Source organism: Erpetoichthys calabaricus, chromosome 2, assembly GCF_900747795.2.
Source record: "Erpetoichthys calabaricus chromosome 2, fErpCal1.3, whole genome shotgun sequence".
NCBI lineage: Eukaryota > Metazoa > Chordata > Cladistia > Polypteriformes > Polypteridae > Erpetoichthys > Erpetoichthys calabaricus.
Window position 1 is genome coordinate 127,169,126 of NC_041395.2, and position 19,207 is coordinate 127,188,332.

Consider the following 19,207-nt stretch of genomic DNA (forward strand, 5'->3'; position numbering starts at 1 on the left):
TAAAATACAGGCTATGTGGCATTTCAGAAATTTCATAAGGAAGGAGGTTTGTAAGGGTTTAAGAGAGAGAGAGAGAGAGAGAGAGAGAGAGAGAGAGAGAGAGAGAGAGAGAGAGAGAGAGAGTGGGGACAAAACCAAATCATCATGTCAAAGCAGTTCATCGAATGGTAATGAATTTGGCCCTACTTAAACTGAAATCTGCATTTCACATTATTGATTCAATGAAAATGACAGGTTGAAGGTTTGGTAATGACCAACTCAAAAATTGCATCACTCATTTGTAAACAGGCAGACCATAGGATTGTAGACTGTGTTTTGTTCCAAAAAAAATGTACTCTTTGGAAACTATTTAGTGACCACAGATGCACTTCCATTCCATCCTGTGCAATTCTGAACACCCTGGGTAGTACTGCATAGGACACCATATCCCTGCTGACCTATAAATTGATACCGTGAACTCCTTGAATGAATGAATAGACAGAGGTACTATAAATGTAGATGGCAGTGACAACTGTTGTATGATTTAATAATCCTAGACACTCTCAAGAACCCTCTTTTACTAGTTACCATTATTATTAATCACTTCTGTGCAATATTGGGAAATGGCAAGTGATTTGTTTACTGCAGGTTGACAAAGTAACTGTTTCCTAGCCACTAAACAGCACCACTTACTAAAATAATGAGAAGTAATTTCACAAATCAAAAAATAACATATTGAATATCCAATCATATGCTGTAAAAGCAGGTAGTAGGGAAAAATGAAAGTGCTGCTGTGTTCATGCTCTACCTTATGTTTTTTCCTGTTATAGTCTTAGTTAAAATAGTTTTCAGAAAAGCGCAGTATGAAAGATAAATATAAAAATAAAGACTGAGTGAATGTCTGAAAATATAGAATAATGACACATTCAACTGATATGGCTTCAGTTTTATGTTGTATTCAGAGACTGTCCTTGATATGTGCTTTGAACTGGAGCAGCACATTAAAGTATTGACTTTAAGACAGAATGAAAAAAAAAAATAGAAATAATTAGGGTGTGGGGCAGTAGTTGGCATTTCAGTCCGCAGATACATATCCCTTTCATTCCTGCAGTCAATACATACAGACATATACAGTATCTAATGAACCATCCAGAGACAATTGCTGTTTATAAGAGGACATCCTTGGGTGCCACAATTACCAGGGGAACATGTACTTAAATTATCCCAAAGCCAACATACCACACAGCGTCCTGAGGGAATCAACTACTCAGGACAGCTGTGCTGACTCACTGCATAAATCAATGTTGGCAAAGGCCTGTGGAGAAACAGAGTAACAGGAGAACCTGGGTGTCGGGACTAAAGCTCATGTGGCCTCAGTGAATAGGCTGTGCATTGCCTGGCTACAGAAGCCTTTACACAATTAAATAAAATAGTATAGAGTGCTTAATTTAAAATTATCACATTTTACATCTCCATAGAAATTAGTAGAATTTTCATTACTCAAAATGTATTTATTTATAGATTGTTATATCTTTTGACGTATACACCTCTTTTCAGTTTAATACAGTAAATGTGTTTGATTTGAAGAAGAAAAAAAAAACCTGTTTGAAAATACTCAATGTTAACATAAAAATGGTCGAATATGTCTCCAAAAGAGAAAGAACGAAAAAATATTTAACCATGTCTCTGTGTGTTGCAATTTGAAGTATTTTTTTAGTACAATTTTGGGGCCTTTTAACCCAAGAAAGATTTTGACAAACCTGGCAGCTAGTTACCCACTTGCACAAAATGGATGGTAGGTTTAGGGTTTAATTTCACACTTCTCATTTGTCATGTGTGTGGCTAGAAATGTGAAATACTGTACCTGCTAAAGCTAATTTTTTTTCTCTTAGCCTCAGCTTTCATTTTTTAATGTGTGTTTGTTTATAGCTTTGTCTCAGAAAATTTACTTTTACATGCTGGTCACAGACATGCAGCGAAAGCCGTGCTTAGTTACTAATGAGACAAAGATCTGTAAAGTACTCTAACGGGATAGCTTTAAATGGGTTATGGAGGTGAAGAGGGAATAAAAAAAAAATGTACTATTGGGATTACAAGTGCTTCACCTTCTAACAGCTCTGCAAGTGAAGCATGAATACTCCTGACAACAATGTCAAGAAATTGTAACCTGTTCTACATGGACACCCCTGGCTTAGTTTATCCTCGAGGGGTTTGTTGATCACAACAAATGTTGCCAGATTACTTGAGGTCCAAATAGTTTAATGACCTTAAAAACATACTGCACTCCGAAGGATCCAATTAAACCATCTAACTTTTTTTCCTTCTAATAATGTTTGTCCTCGTCATTAACATAATTTTGGGAGCCCGTCTCTCATTGAATCAATGTGATAAGTTTGACTCTCATCTCCACATTTTTACCTTCAAATGAAGATTTCTATTTCATGTAAAAGGACACATTCCTCTGAATACAGGTTTTCCATTAAAAAAGGTCAAAAACAAAAACTAGTCTGTGATAGACCATTTTCAGCAGAAAGTGGTCAAAAATGGTCCAATTAGATGGAAAAGTTAATAACATGTGATCACGGACCATAACACTTAAAAATATCTCTGAAACTTTATACTATTTGTGGTATTTGAGATTTATTATCCCTGTAAATCTTTAGACTTTCAATACTGTACTAATAGCCGAGGAGTAGGGTCATCATCAAATTTTAGTTAATTTACAAGACTCTCGGTACTTTATATTCCAATATGTTGCTGGGGAATTTGCTGGCTTTCACTAGCATTTCAGTATTTACCTATGATTCATATTTAACTAGAACATGAAAACGTTGGTACATGATTTATGTGATGTGATATTAATACAGATGTTCCATAGACATATGCAAGGAACCATTAAAAAAGGTACCAAGGTTTGGGTGAAATAGTCACAAGAGGGGTTGAACAGTCCTCTCAACTCACATACATCTTGACGTATACGGATGTTTCTCTATACCAGCAGTTGACAGAGAAGTGCTAATTTGTTACCAAAAGAGATAAGAGGCAGATTACTGGCAAGATCCACAAAGTCATACATCATACTGTCACCTTCATACATTCATGCCATGAAAGGCTTGTAATGCCAAGAGGTTGGCTTTAATGCTAAAATGAGGATTGCTACATTTCAAAGTAACAAAAAATACAAAGATAATTCAGTATATAGTAAAGTTACAAGGCACAAATTTAAGTTTGCCTACGTAACAACTAACTCTTAGCACATCCACATAGATTGACAGGTTGAGGTGACAGTATACAGTATTGAAATCAAGACTAGACTAGCTAGAACAGTATCATTAATATGAGAGTATCGTTACTGGCTGAACTGATAACAATGTAAGAGAGAATAAACAGGAATTTTTCAAGAATTAAATGACTGAATCCACTTCTAGAACTTCCTGAAGAGGCCATGGTACTGGGTTTTTGGACAATAAGGCCTACACACATAAATTACTGTTCACTCTCTGCTGCAAATAAGTTTTGAAATAGTGTGAAGACCAGTATTGGAAAAATCTCAGTTGATGCAATAAATATTGGCCTTGTAAGTTGCAGTGTTGAAGTTTATGGGTTTGGAAGCTGGTGGGATATTTTAAAACTTAATGCAATATTTTACAGGAAGCCAGTATAGTTGGGCCACTTTCGGGGTGATGAAGACAATAGGAAAATGAACTATAGTAATCCCATCAGTTTTCAATTTTGGTATAATGTAGACATTATAATGATAAAACTTGGGTTTATAGAAAATATTTTAAAACTGAGAAGAATAAGTTTAAAAAAAAAAAAAAAAAAAGAGGCATTTTGCAGAAAAAACTCAAAAGTACAAACAGAAGTCAAAGTTTACTGATAGGGTGAGAAATTTCGGTTGCATCTAAAAATCTTTTTAAAAGACTTTTGTTATGTAGTTTTGAAACTTGACTAACTGGTAAGTCCTCCAACAAGCTATAGCTTAAAATAGTAAATTAGTACTTAGATGCATTGTTATACTAGGTGTTAGTATAGCATTTTTAAATACCTGAAACATAATTAACAACTAAATATATATTAATAATTATTAAGTACTAATTTATGCAGAAATTGAAAAGTTTTTAAAAAAGGATTCACAAACCTTGTTTCACCACAGTATTATACTGAACTAGACATTAAGCCCGTTACAATAACGGACGCTAGAACAGTAGTGCATAAACATTAGTAGGAACAGTCTATATTAAATGGCAAGGGACCTTGACCTCATTCTGTTTGTCTTAATTTTTTTTTTTTTGTCAAAAATATTTTTGCAAGAAGCCTTAAGTAAAATAATAATAAAAATAAAATAGAAACGTATATGACAATACAGTATGTATAATTATTATTACATTTATCCTCTCCTCAGTGGCTGTTGATTGATGTGTTGTGTCTGTTTGAAGATCTCCTATCCTGCCTCTCTTTATTTTAGCTTGCTGTGGCGTCTCTCCAGCAAGTACTGTGCACTTCCCCAGCAAGTATTTTAATCTGTGCTGGCGTGCAGCTGATTATTTTACGTGTGGCGTCTCCCCAGCAACGGATTTTATGTGCGCGAAAATAAATCTACTTTTAAAAGTCATCCTATTGTAATATCATGAAAATTCGTTTATTTAGGAAAACCCCTTCAACAACTGACACTTTACACTTTATCGGGCCAAGCTTCTTAATCGCAAATCTGACATCCTCAGAGTGAACACTTGCACAACAACAAACACTAATCCCACCTCTTTGGGGAAGCTGGTCTCCGCGTCTCAGTACCCGATTGGACTTTTCGTGCCTTACGTTTTAGGTGTTACCTCATTTACCGATATCCGATTGGATCGGTCGCGTAATATTTTATAGGTCCCGCCCACTCCATCTTGTGTGATGCGTCAGGCGGCCTTTGAAGCATCTGCTTTGTAGCGTCGCCCCGCGCATGCGCACTTCACCAGAAGACACACACACACGGACACATGGACGCACAAAGGGATTTTATTAAAGAGGATACTTTAAACATCAAATTTTTTTTTTATGTGGTCTTAAACTGGCCCTCGTCAAGCTTGCTTCCAATGTTCTAGTTTGATTTTTGATTTTTCTCTTCAGTTTGAGCTGTCTCTTGAATTCTGTACTAACATTTATAATGGCATCTCTTTTGAATAGGTGAGGAGTCCTGTGTAACAAACTCTGTACAGAATGTATTCCCGCTGAAAACATGTCCATATACTGATGTGAAAATGTTCAATACCAATTTCATGAATTACAATAAAAATTGTTTATAAATGGGAGTACACTATACAGTGGCCAAGCACTATTTTTGTTTGGAAAAACATTTTTAGAAGATGATCAGGCTCTGGTCTGTATGTTACATCTAAAACAAAATATTTCACAGAGAGTGCATGCTATCACCAGTTTTCATTACATTGTTAACCTGAAGCCTGTAGTTTCTACTTTATGATTAATTTTGACTTTGCATTAATTTTTCACTACAGAAACTTTTACATTACGGAAACAATCAGAAGACATTATTTTAATGAATGTTGACTCATTACCATCTTTGGGCATTTTAAGCACTTGAAAGACAAAACCTCTATGGCACAATATTTCTACAAATGGATTCAGCAGAATAGCCCTAAATACTGTACAAAAATATTGTTCTGTGGAAATCCAATGCACATAACAGTTTCTCCTATATTCAAATATTAATTATGAAACATTTCTTAATTCAAGTCAAAGATGCAGGAGACCAGGGCTTCTCCTAGCAACATTGGGCCCAGGAAAGTGAACAACCCTAGAAATGGCAAAACCCTGTCACAACACACGCACCCTTAACACTTAGATCATCCTCTGACTAAAATGATAGTCGTTGTCAGTTATTTTAACAGCACTTATCACAAAGAGCACTACTTGAGTTTTATGAGCAAAACATTTACTATATAAGTGCCGCCATATTAAACATGACTGCATTCTCAATCCACTGTATTAATTCCCTTCAGAATTTTAAACACTTCACTCATGTCTCCTCATGGCTCAGCTCTTTCAATTTTTCCTCACAATTCATCCCCTGTAGCCCAGGAATCAGCCTAGTCACTTTTCTCAGTGGACTTTTTCCAGCACTGCTATGTCCTCTCTGCAGCCTAGAGACAAAAACTAGGCATACTACTCCTGATAAGGCCACATCAGGGTGTTATAAAGCTTTTGCATAACCTCATTGGACTTGTACTATTCACAACATGCTAACATAACATTCGGTTAGCCTTTTTAATGGCTTCTGAACATTGTCTGGCAGTTGATAGTGTCGATTCCACTACGACTCCCCAAATCCTTCTCATAACGTGTACTTTCAATTTTCAGATCTCCCACTGTGTATTCAAACCTAACATTTTTACTTTACATTTACTTACATTAAACTTCATCTGCTAGATATCTGCCCAAATCTGTATGCTGTCCAAGTCCCTCTGGAAAGATTTAACAGATTCCATATTATCTGTGAGTCCACCTATCTTGGTATCATCTGCAGAGTTAACCATCTTGCTACTTATATTCTTATCCAAATCATTTATATACAGTATATTAAAAAAATGGCAGCAGCCCCAGCTCTGACCCCTGTGGAACACCTCTATTAACATCACCTAATTCTGAAAAAGTTCTTTGCACCATAACCCTCTGCTTACTGGGTCTAAGCTAATTTTGCACCCATCTACAAACATCTGAACTCCCACTTCTTTTAGTCTGAATCCCCAACCTCACATGTAGTACTTTATTAAATGTTTTCTGAAAGTTAAAATAAATAATATAATATGCTCCACTTTGACCATATCCTTTTGTTACTTACTCATAGAATTCCAGAATGCTTGTAAAACATGACCTTCCTTGTCTGAACCCCTAATGACTGCTCAGTAAAACTCCTGTTTTTGACACATGTTGCTCAGTTTTTCAAATAATAATTCTATCCTTTAATTTACATATAATGCCTGTTAAACCTACTGGCCTATAGTTGCCCAGTTACCCCTTTTCTACAACAGGATAATATAAAATACAAAAAACATACAATGTAAACTATGAATACCTGAATCTTGTAATTCACATATTTTAGTACACATAAGCTAATCTTTACAAAATCAACTGTAGAATTCCTCTTTTGGGTTTAAGTTCATATTTTCTGAGAATTAGTCATATTAAGAAACACAAGCTTAACCAAATCACTGGAGTATATGCTTGCACTACTGTTGTATACAAATCAGATGCAGTATAAAAAAATTGGTCAATTTAGGCACACCTATCATAAAGTACACAAAAATTAATCAAAATCCTAAAAAGAAACCTTGATAATCATGGGGAGATAAACAGAGTCTATCTGGCAGGTATCTTAGGCAAAAAGTGAACATTGATTAAATATGAGAAAGGCATCAATACTACTACAGATCATGTGCTTTGAGGACATTACATAAACTAGAACAGTATCACAAGTGTCCAGTCTCTTCAAAGGCCAAGCTAAAGAAAATGAACAGCCAAACTTTCATCCATGAGAGAACTCTATTTACATATAGTATCACTTTCCACCTTAATGCAGTTCTTCCAAAGGTCTGCAGCTTTGACAATTAGCCAGAGAATTTGCAAAAGGGCACATACGAATATGTGTTTCTCAGCATTTAAGGCCAAAGCCTGAAAAATGCTTTTCCCCATTTGAAAACAAATTCACCAGATAACACTCCAGATTCCTGAAATTTTCATGTTAATGGGAATTCATATTTAAGACAGAAATCCATTAATAAGTTACTACTTGTATATAACCTTTGAGATGCTTTCTGTATTCCTCTCTTCACCAGAGTTTGTGTGCACATGTATGGTTTAATAATTTACCAATATTGTATTTTAGTTGTTCATCAGTGATCTGAACCTATACTCAGTGAAGAAACATTACACAAGAATAAACTGATTTCTTTGGGAGGAAAAAAATGAAATACTGAGCTTGTATTTAGTAAATAATGGCTCCACCATAATACACTTGCTTTGCAGGGAATCTCATAAAGAAATCAACACTCACATTTACCCAATTAAAAAAACTGTGCAATCAGACGAAACAAAGTGCTAACCAAGACTAATATTCCCTAAGGGTCATTACTAAGTCCCTCTGTTGAAGAGAAGGCTGTGGGAACGCCTCAACCTTATAATAAACCAAAAAATGCTTTCAGAAGGCTGCAACATGAGGCCCTTGCTATTTGCTGCCACAAAAGCTTCAAGTGAAGATTTCTAAATATATCACTTGACATTTCTGAGGAAACATCCACAAAAGAAACTGTAAGGGTTAAAAGGCTGCTACTGGAATTCAGCCAGGGCTCTGGGAGTGGTTTTCTAACCAGAGATAATAAAAATAGGTCTGAGACCATTTCCACAACAAAGTTGGGAGGGTTGTATTAATATGGATAGCTAGTGCCTCAAAGTTATCGACATTGGAGCATACTTTAATAGGAGAGGCACTGTAAGCCTTAAATAAGGCCTAGCTATTCGTTCCAGGTTGATACACAGGAACAGGGAGCATAGAAGTATTCAGATTAATGTAACTCTGTACAGGAACAATTCTGGGTGTTGGACCTTTAAAAAGAATTCTAATAACAAGAGTTTTGAAGAATACAGAGAAGGCTCACTTCAGTACCATATGTGTGAGCTTACCTAGTTAAAAAACAACTGTTATCTGTATTTGCCTTGATCATATGGTGATGTCTGGAGGTCGTTTGTCCTTAAAGAAATGTCTTTTTAGACTACAGCAAGGAAGAATAATCATTTGTAGCTGTCACTTTAAGAACTAGCATGTGGCTTACTCTATTAACCCGAGATTCCAGATGGCAAGATGCAGTTCCAGTGAAGAGGACTGACTTATAGAATTCTCAGGGAGTAAAGATGACTTTGTACTCTTAAAAGCTGCAATTGGTCTGTCACCTTCACTTCTCTTTCTGTAAATATTCCACCTACAGTTAAATATCTTACTCTTAAACCTTGGTCCATACATTGGATTTCACACCCTATTTTCTCTGATTAAGGGTTATTTTGTTTGTTGCTTGCAAAAGATTTAATCAATGAGTTTTTGCAGTAGCATACTATATAATGAGCATTAGATTATTTGTGCTTAATTCAAAGTAGAAAGAGGTACTTCACGGGAAACGATGGTAGTTTAAAGCAAGGGTATGAGGATGAGGAGCCCATCCAGCCATTTTCTAAAGCTAGTCATTCCATTACAGTATCACATCAGGCTCAAGGCAGACACTCAATTGCAGTGCAGTTAATTTGAGGAACATTAACATACAATATAATGAGCTGCTTGGGGGAAGAGGCTTAAGGCAAGAGGGATGGGACAGAATCCGAATTAGGAAGGTGTGTGTTGAGAAGTCCAAGTCAAACTAGCTTACGAAAGCTCAATCCATGTCAAACAGAACTGCAGAGTTGTCAAACCGGCGCTACAGGTTTGAACTGTAACCGAATTTTCTCCACCTCCTATATGTCAATGCTGTGAGAATATAGGGAGTTTCCACTTGTGACAGACCACCTTTGCACTTAACTAAAATTCTTCCCTATTTTTTGGGAGAAATGCAAGGTCACTGTAGATGTGCAACTCAGTGGAAAAAAAATAAATAAATAAAAAAGTTAAAGTTAATATCTATTTTTTTGTGAAAATAAGAGTAAACTAAACACATTAAAAGGGCATCTCATTGTTCCAAAGGCATTTGAACCCAAAACGTCTTTCCTGACTCACTTACAGTATCTGATATTTTTTTATTTCATATTATTGAGCAGGGTGAAATATCAATATTCCATTCCATCGCAACTCAGCTAACTCAAGTAGTGGTTTTCTACTACAACCATTTTGAAGAGAGTTCAAATTCAACTTCCCACTGGGAAACGTTTTGTCCCATCCCATAGCATGTGAACACAGCCCCATGTGAAACTGAATTTGTTGGAAATTCAAACACATAACAAGAGCCTCCTTGGGGAAGAAATCGGTGCACAGCTCAAAAAAAGTGTTGGCTTCATGAGTACTTTACGACAAAGTTGTTAACCTTTGAAAGATTGCTGAATTGGAGGAATATACCTATGCACCATTTTAGAAAATACTGGGGTAAGCTAAAAATTGGCAAAGTTGGAATTCTCAATTCAATACAGAAGACTGAGGATATTGTGTGATGCAAGAACAGGAGAAGAACCGCCTTCAGTCATTACGTCTCGTAAAGCACTTTGAGCTACATTGTTTGTATGAAAATGTGCTATATAAATAAATGTTGTTGTATTAAATTGATCATTAGTATCCAAATCCCTAAAGAGCTGAATGAAGATTTGTACGTGGGATAGAAAGGAAAGGTCAAAAGCTCCACTGGGTAACTTCTAAATCGGTAATCAAACAGAAAGAAGATGTTATAGAAAGGTAGCATAATGATAACAAGACTAAATGGATTCATAACAACACTAGAAAGACGTATACAGTGTACTGCCTGAGCAGATTACAGGTAGGAGGTATCCCTAGAAATGTGGATGACTTCCTGAACTACATTTGTGTGACCCAGTTATTATTAGACACATGGGAACAAATGACAAAACATGAAAAATTACATAAAAGGTCTGTAAGACAAAACAAACTGATGCACCACTCCCACTAGCAAAACAAACAAGACGAATAAAGTTATTAAAAATAAGAAAAAAAATGTATTTAAATTTTACTGTGCATACATTTTTACTTCTACAGATGCCAGAGCATTTCAGTAACTACATAAATTATCCAAAATTGGAAATTAGACACCTACAGTAAGTGCAACTTAGCTTCAAATTGAATGCATACTGCACATATATTTTAACATTGCCTTAACTCTAAATTATCTTGTTGTGCACATTATATGTAAATAATGGACACTGGAAGTGTAGAAGTATATTATCATTTTCTTATCTAGAGATAGGCACCATGAAGAAACAAACAAATACAAACATTTAGCGTAGAAATCCTCCAAATTACAAGAGTTTACCACAAATCATAGCCTCACTCAGCCATAGAAACTTGTAAGGCATGAAAGCAAGTAAAAAAAAAAAAAAAAAAAAAAATACCATTACATAAATAAGAGGAGACTGGCATACATGTGTCAGGTTTGGCACAATTTTTTTTACTTGCCTATTCTTTTAACTGTAATAAAAGCCAAGCAAAATGACACCTTTTATTGGCTAACTAAAAAGATTACATTATACAAGCTTTCGAGGCAACTCAGGTCCCTTCTTCATCTTGCCTGAAGAAGGGACCCAAGTTGCCTCGAAAGCTTCCATATTGTAATCTTTTTAGTTAGCCAATAAAAGGTGTCATTTTGCTTGGCTTTTCTCTACATTCATAATGGCTAACACGGTACAGCACCATAGTACTGTACTACTGTAATAAAAAAAACTGAAGAGCAGCTATTCAATATAGGGGTCTTAACAAATACCCCAATGTGAAATGTGGTCCATGTTGCAGATTTTAAATAAATAATCATGTCCTGGGAAGTGCAGGCTCCAGTTGTGTGTGGGTGTGCACAAGCACATCAGTCAGGTGCCTCATTCACACCTCTGAGGGACAAATCTATACCTGAACATGCATATACTGTAAAGGAGCCTGCATGGCAGGGAATCAGGACAAAGAGACAAGCAGAAAAAGAGAGAACAACTGACAGAAGGAGGTTAAAGAGGAAAGATAGAGAACATGAATGAAGGCAGTAGGATCAGGGGATGCCAGGGTTCAGAGGATGGAGGCAGGCAGTCAGGAGGAGTGATCCAGGAGGAGCACAGGGTCGATGTTTGAGGGGGCTGAAGTGGGCCCCTCTAGCCGAGTGCATCTTGGGATAAGACCGAGGAGTGGCAGCAGGAGCTGAAGCAATGAGGTGAGGTGAAGCGCACTACTGAGGGCTGGTGACAGCCACGACTCGAGCCTGGATAAATACTTGGCTGTGCCTGTTGGCAGGACATCTCCTCTGGCTGCAGGATCCCATCAGGGTAAGCAGAGGAGACATTGATTTTAGAAGATTGCACCTGGGATTGGGAGTTTTTAGAAGCAAGTCCTGTTTTGGGATTTTTCAATCTTGCCTTAAAGGATTATTTATTCATTCTGGATTATTACTGGGTTACTTATTTATTGAAGAATTTGATCAACTATCTGTTTTAATAAAAGCACTTGCTGAATGTGCATGTCCTCATTTGCCCAGTTCATGACCATCGATGGTTTCAGGTTCAGAAGGCTCCCGAATGCAACAAAGGAGGGTGAGGGCCTACCCGGACTGTCACACCCAATTAAAAAACTATTCAAACTTTCATGCAAGGATTTAGGTTCCAGTACACAGATGAGTAGAGGAGTGTCTTCAAGACAACAACAAAAAAGAAGTGGTTTCCACCTCAAAGACATTTCCAGAATTTTTCTATATTCTTCAGATTTACAGATTACAGAGAACTAGAGGAAATTGCAAAGGTAAAATACAAATGCAAGCAAATGAATATTAAAGTAAACACTCATCCATCGATTTTCTTTTCATATTCAAAGTTCGTAGGGAGCACAAGCCTATTATGGCAGCATCTGGCTTTAGCGGAAACTACGTTTAAACAGAATGGAAGATAGTCACAAGGCACATTCCCTCATGCGTGCAATCTCACATCTAGAGCAATTTAGGATAACGAATTAACCTACGCACTTATGAGGTTATACATAACCAAGGTGTCAGAGAAAACCTGCATAAAAAAGTGAGAATATCTAGAGCTTATGCTTCCAAATACAACATTTATAATTTGATTGTTTCCCAACAGAAGGCATGTTCATCCCATGTTTGCACGCATTTTCTCCCAGTTGCAGAAATATTGTTTAAGCTTATGGGCATCTTGATATAGATTGATAAAATGTCCACTACAAATTTCTATGTCCTCTGCTGCCCAAGAGAAATAGCCATGTAGTTATATTTTCTGCATCGGATGCAACATCACTATTTTTATAAAAAATGGCTCCAGATGACATTGAGGGGCTGGGTATCTTAGTGATAGAATGTGAAAAACAGAAGTTTTACTATTCTACTCCCTTGTTTTATTTCATGTTGAAAGATTGCAGTAATACAGGTCAAAATAAGTGCATTTCTACAGCACTTAAGCCAAGCAAAATGACACCTTTTATTGGCTAACTAAAAAGATTACAATATGCAAGCTTTCGAGGCAACTCAGGCCCCTTCTTCAGGTGAAGAAGGGGCCGGAGTTGCCTCGAAAGCTTGCATATTGTAATCTTTTTAGTTAGCCAATAAAAGGTGTCATTTTGCTTGGCTTTTCTCTACATTCATAATGGCTAACACGGTACAACACCCTAGTACTACAGCACTTAAGAAATTCACTCAAGTGTGGTCGAGGCATCCATTTGTAAGACAACATTGGATACAAGCTCAAGCGCAAGAAAATTTGGAAAAAAAAAATTCCATTTCAATTTATTCAGCTAACACTTTGTCCAATGGAGACTTGCAAAATATATATGTATGAATATAACTTTTAATTATTCAAATGTAGAAAAAAAAAAGCTTGCCCCCCCCCCCTTCTTTTTTAATGATTCTCGTTGAAAAGGTAAGGTATACAAAGTACTTGTCTCACCCAAAACTAGGAAGTAACCAGAAAAAGAAATATTAGCACGTAGCACCTGCCACTCCTTACAAAATTATCCACTGTACAACAGAAAAATGTGCACTTCAGTACAACATCTAACCATTTTCATTCTAGCCCTGGACCAGTCCATAGCAGGGTATATTCAAGCACATACTGTAGAAGTCAATTTATAGTTACTAACTAACCAACCAACCATTTACATATTTGGAAAGAGACATTTTGCCCCAAATTATCAAGCAAGTTAAAGCTTACTTTGAGCCAGTCACACATTAAGAGAGCAGTGAGATGTGACCCTGTAGCAGTGTGCTTGTTTTAAAACTTCAAGCAGGCCACATCTGCAAGGATATACAAACTGCACGAGTAAAAGCATCTAAGTTCCAAACCATTACATTCTATTGTACTTGCTTGTGGTTTATTTCTGTCTGCCATACAGAATATAATAAAGAACGGCAGTGTAAGTGCCTTGAGCATGGGAAAGGCGCTATATAAATAAAATGTATTATTATTATTACTGAACATGTTTAGGATAGTGGTTAAACATTTCTAATGCATGCAGAACTAAATTCAAGTTTTAGGAAAACTCCAACTATCAATCAAAAAGCTTTGAGCAAAGAACAATTAAAGCAAGAGGTGTGCCAGTGCCGTTGAATACAAAAGAAAATGAGATTGCATTTCTTCAAAGTCTCCCTGGAGTTCAGGCAATGAGCAGGATTCCCTTATGATATATTTTGAAAGTGAAAGGCAGACGCCCACACATGAAATTCTATTACTTAACTAATGCCTAACCTTTAGATCTATAAAAGCCTATTAATCAATCCAGAGCATGCTGCTGTAAAGCTCTACGGAGTAGGAATTTAAGAAGCTCCTCAGCAGCTGTTAATTCTACCCAACAAGTATTCTTAAAATTCACACGGTCAAGTTTCCAATGCAAAATGCCTATAACAAAGATTACAACTACATTAAAATATTATATAGAATTAAAAAAATTATTTCTATTACTGAAGAAGATGTCGCTGTCCATGTGTGCCAGTTTCTATTACTGATAAATTTGAAATATCCCTTTCAAGACATATGGAGGAATATGTAATTTAAAGTAAAGTCATTACCAAGTGGTTGGCACAAGTTACACTAAACATTGTAGATTTTAAAGTATTTAAGGAATACATTAAAGTAAAATGTTTAACTTCTTTAGAATTTTTGCAAAAAATGTATTTTTGAAACTATAGCTTACCTCATTCTTAGTGCTAAATAAACTTCAGAGAGGTAGCAAATTTCCTCAAAATTAGAAAAATCAGACTAGGAGAAATCTTCCATTTTAATAATAGTATAATAAAGGCACTTTTGTTTAAAGTATACCTGTTTAGTGTGCCCATGTGATACTGTTTCACATTCCGCAGGTTCAAGACAGCAAAGGAGACTTTTATTAAGCCAATGACCCAATTCTACACAGTCTAATTACTTGTGGATTTTTGAAAAGACATATAATGTGTATACACATTTCACACTTTCCATTTACAGCATATGGCTCTCTCCTAGAAAGTCATAGAGGGTAAAACAAATTACGGATTAACGATGACAGTCTTGCACAGCTTCCAAAAACGCATTAGGATTTTCTTTTAATTTAAAAACACAATTCTAACTCTAATTGTATTCTACATATTGCACATATGCCAATCAAAATAAATTAAGACTGTGCTGGAATAGAAGATGACGTTTAATTCAATTTGATTTTTAACCTTAGAGGAGACAGGAAATTAACACTAAAAGGGGTTGTCATAAAGCAAGAAACTTGAAACAAATTCGGGTCAAATCTGAAAGGCGATAGCAGTGGACCTTTCCAAACATGCAGTTCTAATGTTTTCAGCAAAAACTTTTAAACCTTCAAATCTTTCCGTGTGTGTAAATTCAAAGTCATTAAAATATTGACCAGTTAGTTCTTTATAAAACACTTTTGAACATGTATATATTACACGAATACAGTATATACCTACACTACTAGGCTGTACTCATATTGGTATACTACATTAAAATTAAGACGGTGCGCAGTCAAATGCTGTATCACGATACGTGCATTACGATTTATGAACATCTACGCGTGAAGCTACGGTTGTGGGTTACAAATAAACAAGATACTTTGAAAAGACCACTATAAATTAAGTATATTTAGACAAATATGTTACAAAGCCAGTGGTTTACAAGCTACATCTTTTGCCTCATTTGGTATTCTTTGCACGTATAAGCTGCAAAACATGAATCCATTAACTGATACAACTAGGAAGAATGAGACACAGAAAGCTGAGACACACATCTCTGCCCTGGACCCGCCACACACATTTCAAGACACTCCGCCAGGTTCCTAGGAATTTTGTCGTTACCTTGGAGCTGCGCGGACAGTGACTCCTGGTGCTGTTGGTATTTATAAGCCAGGGATTCCGATCTTTTCAGCTGCTTGTGCATTTCGTAAGATACCATCGCTCCGTAAATCAGTCCAAAAGTAACAGTCAGAAGAAGAAGAAACTGGAAAATCCGTTTTTGTCTTCTAGAACACATTCCGTTCCCCATCTTTGTCCAGTGACCTCCTGCCTCCAGGCTACACCGATGCTGAACTTATAAAAAGTTTTGCCCAGATCTCTCCTTTACCTTTTACGGTTTCATCAGCGCTGAGTAAAATGCATTGCAACACCACGAGGAAAGAAGGGTAGCAGAAAATATGTCCTCTCTACCGATCAAACTTTTTTGATTGTTTTCTTTTTATTTACTTTGTCACCTAGACCGGTCGGTGGCTCGTTCGCTCCTTTTACTTCTGCCGTCCCATTGCCTGCACAGCAACTCCACAGTTCAAAGAGTCGGTCGTCCTGCTACTGTAATCTTGCTCGATTCTTACTGTGGCGGTAGAGAACAGACGTCCCGAAACTGCAAACCACAGCTTCTACGAAGTGCTAGAATTCACGAACAGTGACTCTTCTTAAAAAAAATAATAATCCTCCATGGCACTTTGCACTTTAGTTACGTGTCACACTGAACCGTCCAACAGAAATCCTCAAGGAAGTCCCACCTTCATGTTGGGAAAAGTGAGAACTTTAGACCCGCCTACTTCCAAAGACTGCTTTTTATTGGATAACATGAGACGTCGTTCAGTTCCATTTAACCAGATGGTTAATTTTTGGAAGATACCCGAATATAGTTAGTTTTCATTCTTATAATATTATTACATGCCGGGGCATTCATTTAAATGTAATTATGTGCATAATTATGTTTTACTGTGTTGTAATAAAAATGCAGGACCAAGTACATAAATATCATTGTCCAAGGATAGGTTTGTCCAAAGAAAGAAAAGCCATCTGAGACAATTAAATTGACAGAAGTTACAGTGAACCCACTTCATAAATACCTAAAGAGTGACTTAATCAGATTATTACCTGAAATGGTGGCAGTGTTGAACATTAGTTTGAGTTTGGGTTTACAAATGCTAAGTAACATCCATGGTGATTTCACTGCAATTATGTAATTTTTTTCATCTTGTATTCAATTAGATGTGCATCCTGGTTTAGGCGAGTTTAAAATCAAGTCATGTTTGCAACCATCATCTAGTAAGTTGTGAGAAGGTGAGCAAACCAGAGCATGCCAAACAAATAGTGCCTTTTTGGCACACAAATAACCACTGCTTCTTTGCAGCCGATCTTTTACTTAAAGTTTCTTCAGCAGGAGTTTTGTTCTTGTTGGGGGTCAGGTGATAAAGAAACACTGCCTCAGTGAAATTGTCCATTTTTGTGGTAAAGGGGCGGAGCCTCCTCCGGTTGTTGGAGGTGGAGCTAGTCACCCTCTTTGTGTGTCTTCTGAGAGCTGCAGTGGAAAGAGAAGATAGTTAGTGGCAGCACCCCCATCACATTTTGGAGTGGTAATGCTGACTAGCCATTAGGTTGTATCCCCATGTTTAGAGTATTAGTGCTGGCATGGAGTGCCCCTTGTCAATGTTGTACAACAAATTTGAACATAAGAAATTTGACAAACAAGAGGAGACCATTCTGCCCATCAAGCCCATTTGTTTAGCTATGCTGTCCCAGACCAGAAGGGCTATAGACTCAAAAATTAGCATGTCACCTGGGGCTTGGAGTCCCAGTGGAAACACAGACACTACAGGTATGTGTGGTTGGTGACCAAAATGAATTCCCATGGCAACAGGTAGTACTGGAGTTGGGTCACCAACTACTTGGCTATGGCTTCATGCTAAATCGTTGTATACCTGCTTTTCCAGTCCATCAGTTTCTGGCTATGGTACATGCTAGGGTGTTCAACTCCTTCAATAACATGACTCAACACGGCACCCAGACCAGTATCTGAAGTGTCTGGCTTGGGCATAAAAGGCAGAGTAAAGATAGGTTAATCAGAACAGGAGCCGACATGAAGGCTGATTTGAGGTCACTAAATGCTGTTTCAGTCAGAGGGCTCCATGCTGGAATATTAGGAGAAATTCGACAAAGGCACAGTTCTTTTTGAGAAGAGGGGAACAAATCTCTGGTACAACCCAGCAAGATCTCAGCAATGCCTGCGTTTGCCTTTTGGTCTGCAGCCTAAATATTTGGTCTTAGTCAACCCAAAAGAACATTTTTTGGGGTTGATCCATACACCTGAATTGCTGATGATAATGCACTCGAACAAGTTCACAAAATACAATAGAGACAATTGGACAAAAGGAGCACAATCCTGCCGGGGGTAGCTGTGTTAACTGACACTCCAGACAAGACCTACAAAGGCAGCACATCTTTTCATGAATTTCACGACAAAAAAATCTACCTGTGATCATCTCAAATGTTTTTACGGATTTCAGGTGTGCCCCCAAAATGTGGGCATTAGCCAGGATCAGGCTATGGCTCTGATATTCTATCTGGTGCTCCACCATTCGATACAATAGGTTGTGAACAGACTCAAAATGTGATCACAGTGGCATGGAGTTGGTAGTTGGCTGTCCATAGACGACCACAACAGCATTTTGGTAAAACTTCATGGAGTTGTCGTTACATTGCTCTCATTGGAAAAAGGAGGGCAGTGAGCAAAAATAAAGCTGCAGAGCGACCCACTGGATCACCATGCCCTTACCTGCTTTCTAGCAGGGTAAGAAACAACCTTGTGAAGGGGAAGGGTAGTCCACTGCCAGGCTCTGTTCCTGAGAATGTTCAAGTTGCAGACTGCTCTCCTCAATTTTTCTTTCTGGCCCGTCTGTGCCCAGTATTGCGGTGTAGGGCAGGTATGGCCAAACCATCACATGAACCATGAGGAGCTGCCCTTGGAAGAACACTCAACACAACACAGCAAGGTAACCCTGCAAGATGCCACAAATGCATTTAAAATGGGCCCTTTTTCCATTATAATGTTGCAACGGGACTTAACAGCGAGTGATGATTGAAACTTTGTTGCCGGAGTCACATAGAGCCTGCACTGGGTATTCAGCTTGCCCGAGTCTGAAATGGGGACATTGAGAAGGGTTAGACATGGATATGAAAAGAGTACCTATCTCCTCAAAGCTTTTCCACAGTCCATTGCCTTGTCAATGCAGGGAAAGTTCAAGGCAAAATGTCCCGGATTG

General features: G+C 37.3%; 1 protein-coding gene across 2 annotated transcripts in view; it reads right to left on the reverse strand.

Annotated features, from left to right (window-relative positions):
• Window positions 1-16,671, reverse strand: part of golim4a (golgi integral membrane protein 4a) — a 102,639-nt gene extending 85,968 nt beyond the window's left edge. For both annotated transcript variants that reach the window (XM_028794487.2, XM_028794486.2), the window contains exon 1: window positions 15,999-16,671. In XM_028794487.2, coding sequence (XP_028650320.1) covers window positions 15,999-16,185 — 187 coding nt within the window. In that variant the 5' untranslated portion in view covers window positions 16,186-16,671. The remainder of the gene's footprint in view (window positions 1-15,998) is intronic.
• Window positions 16,672-19,207: the final 2,536 nt, after the last annotated feature.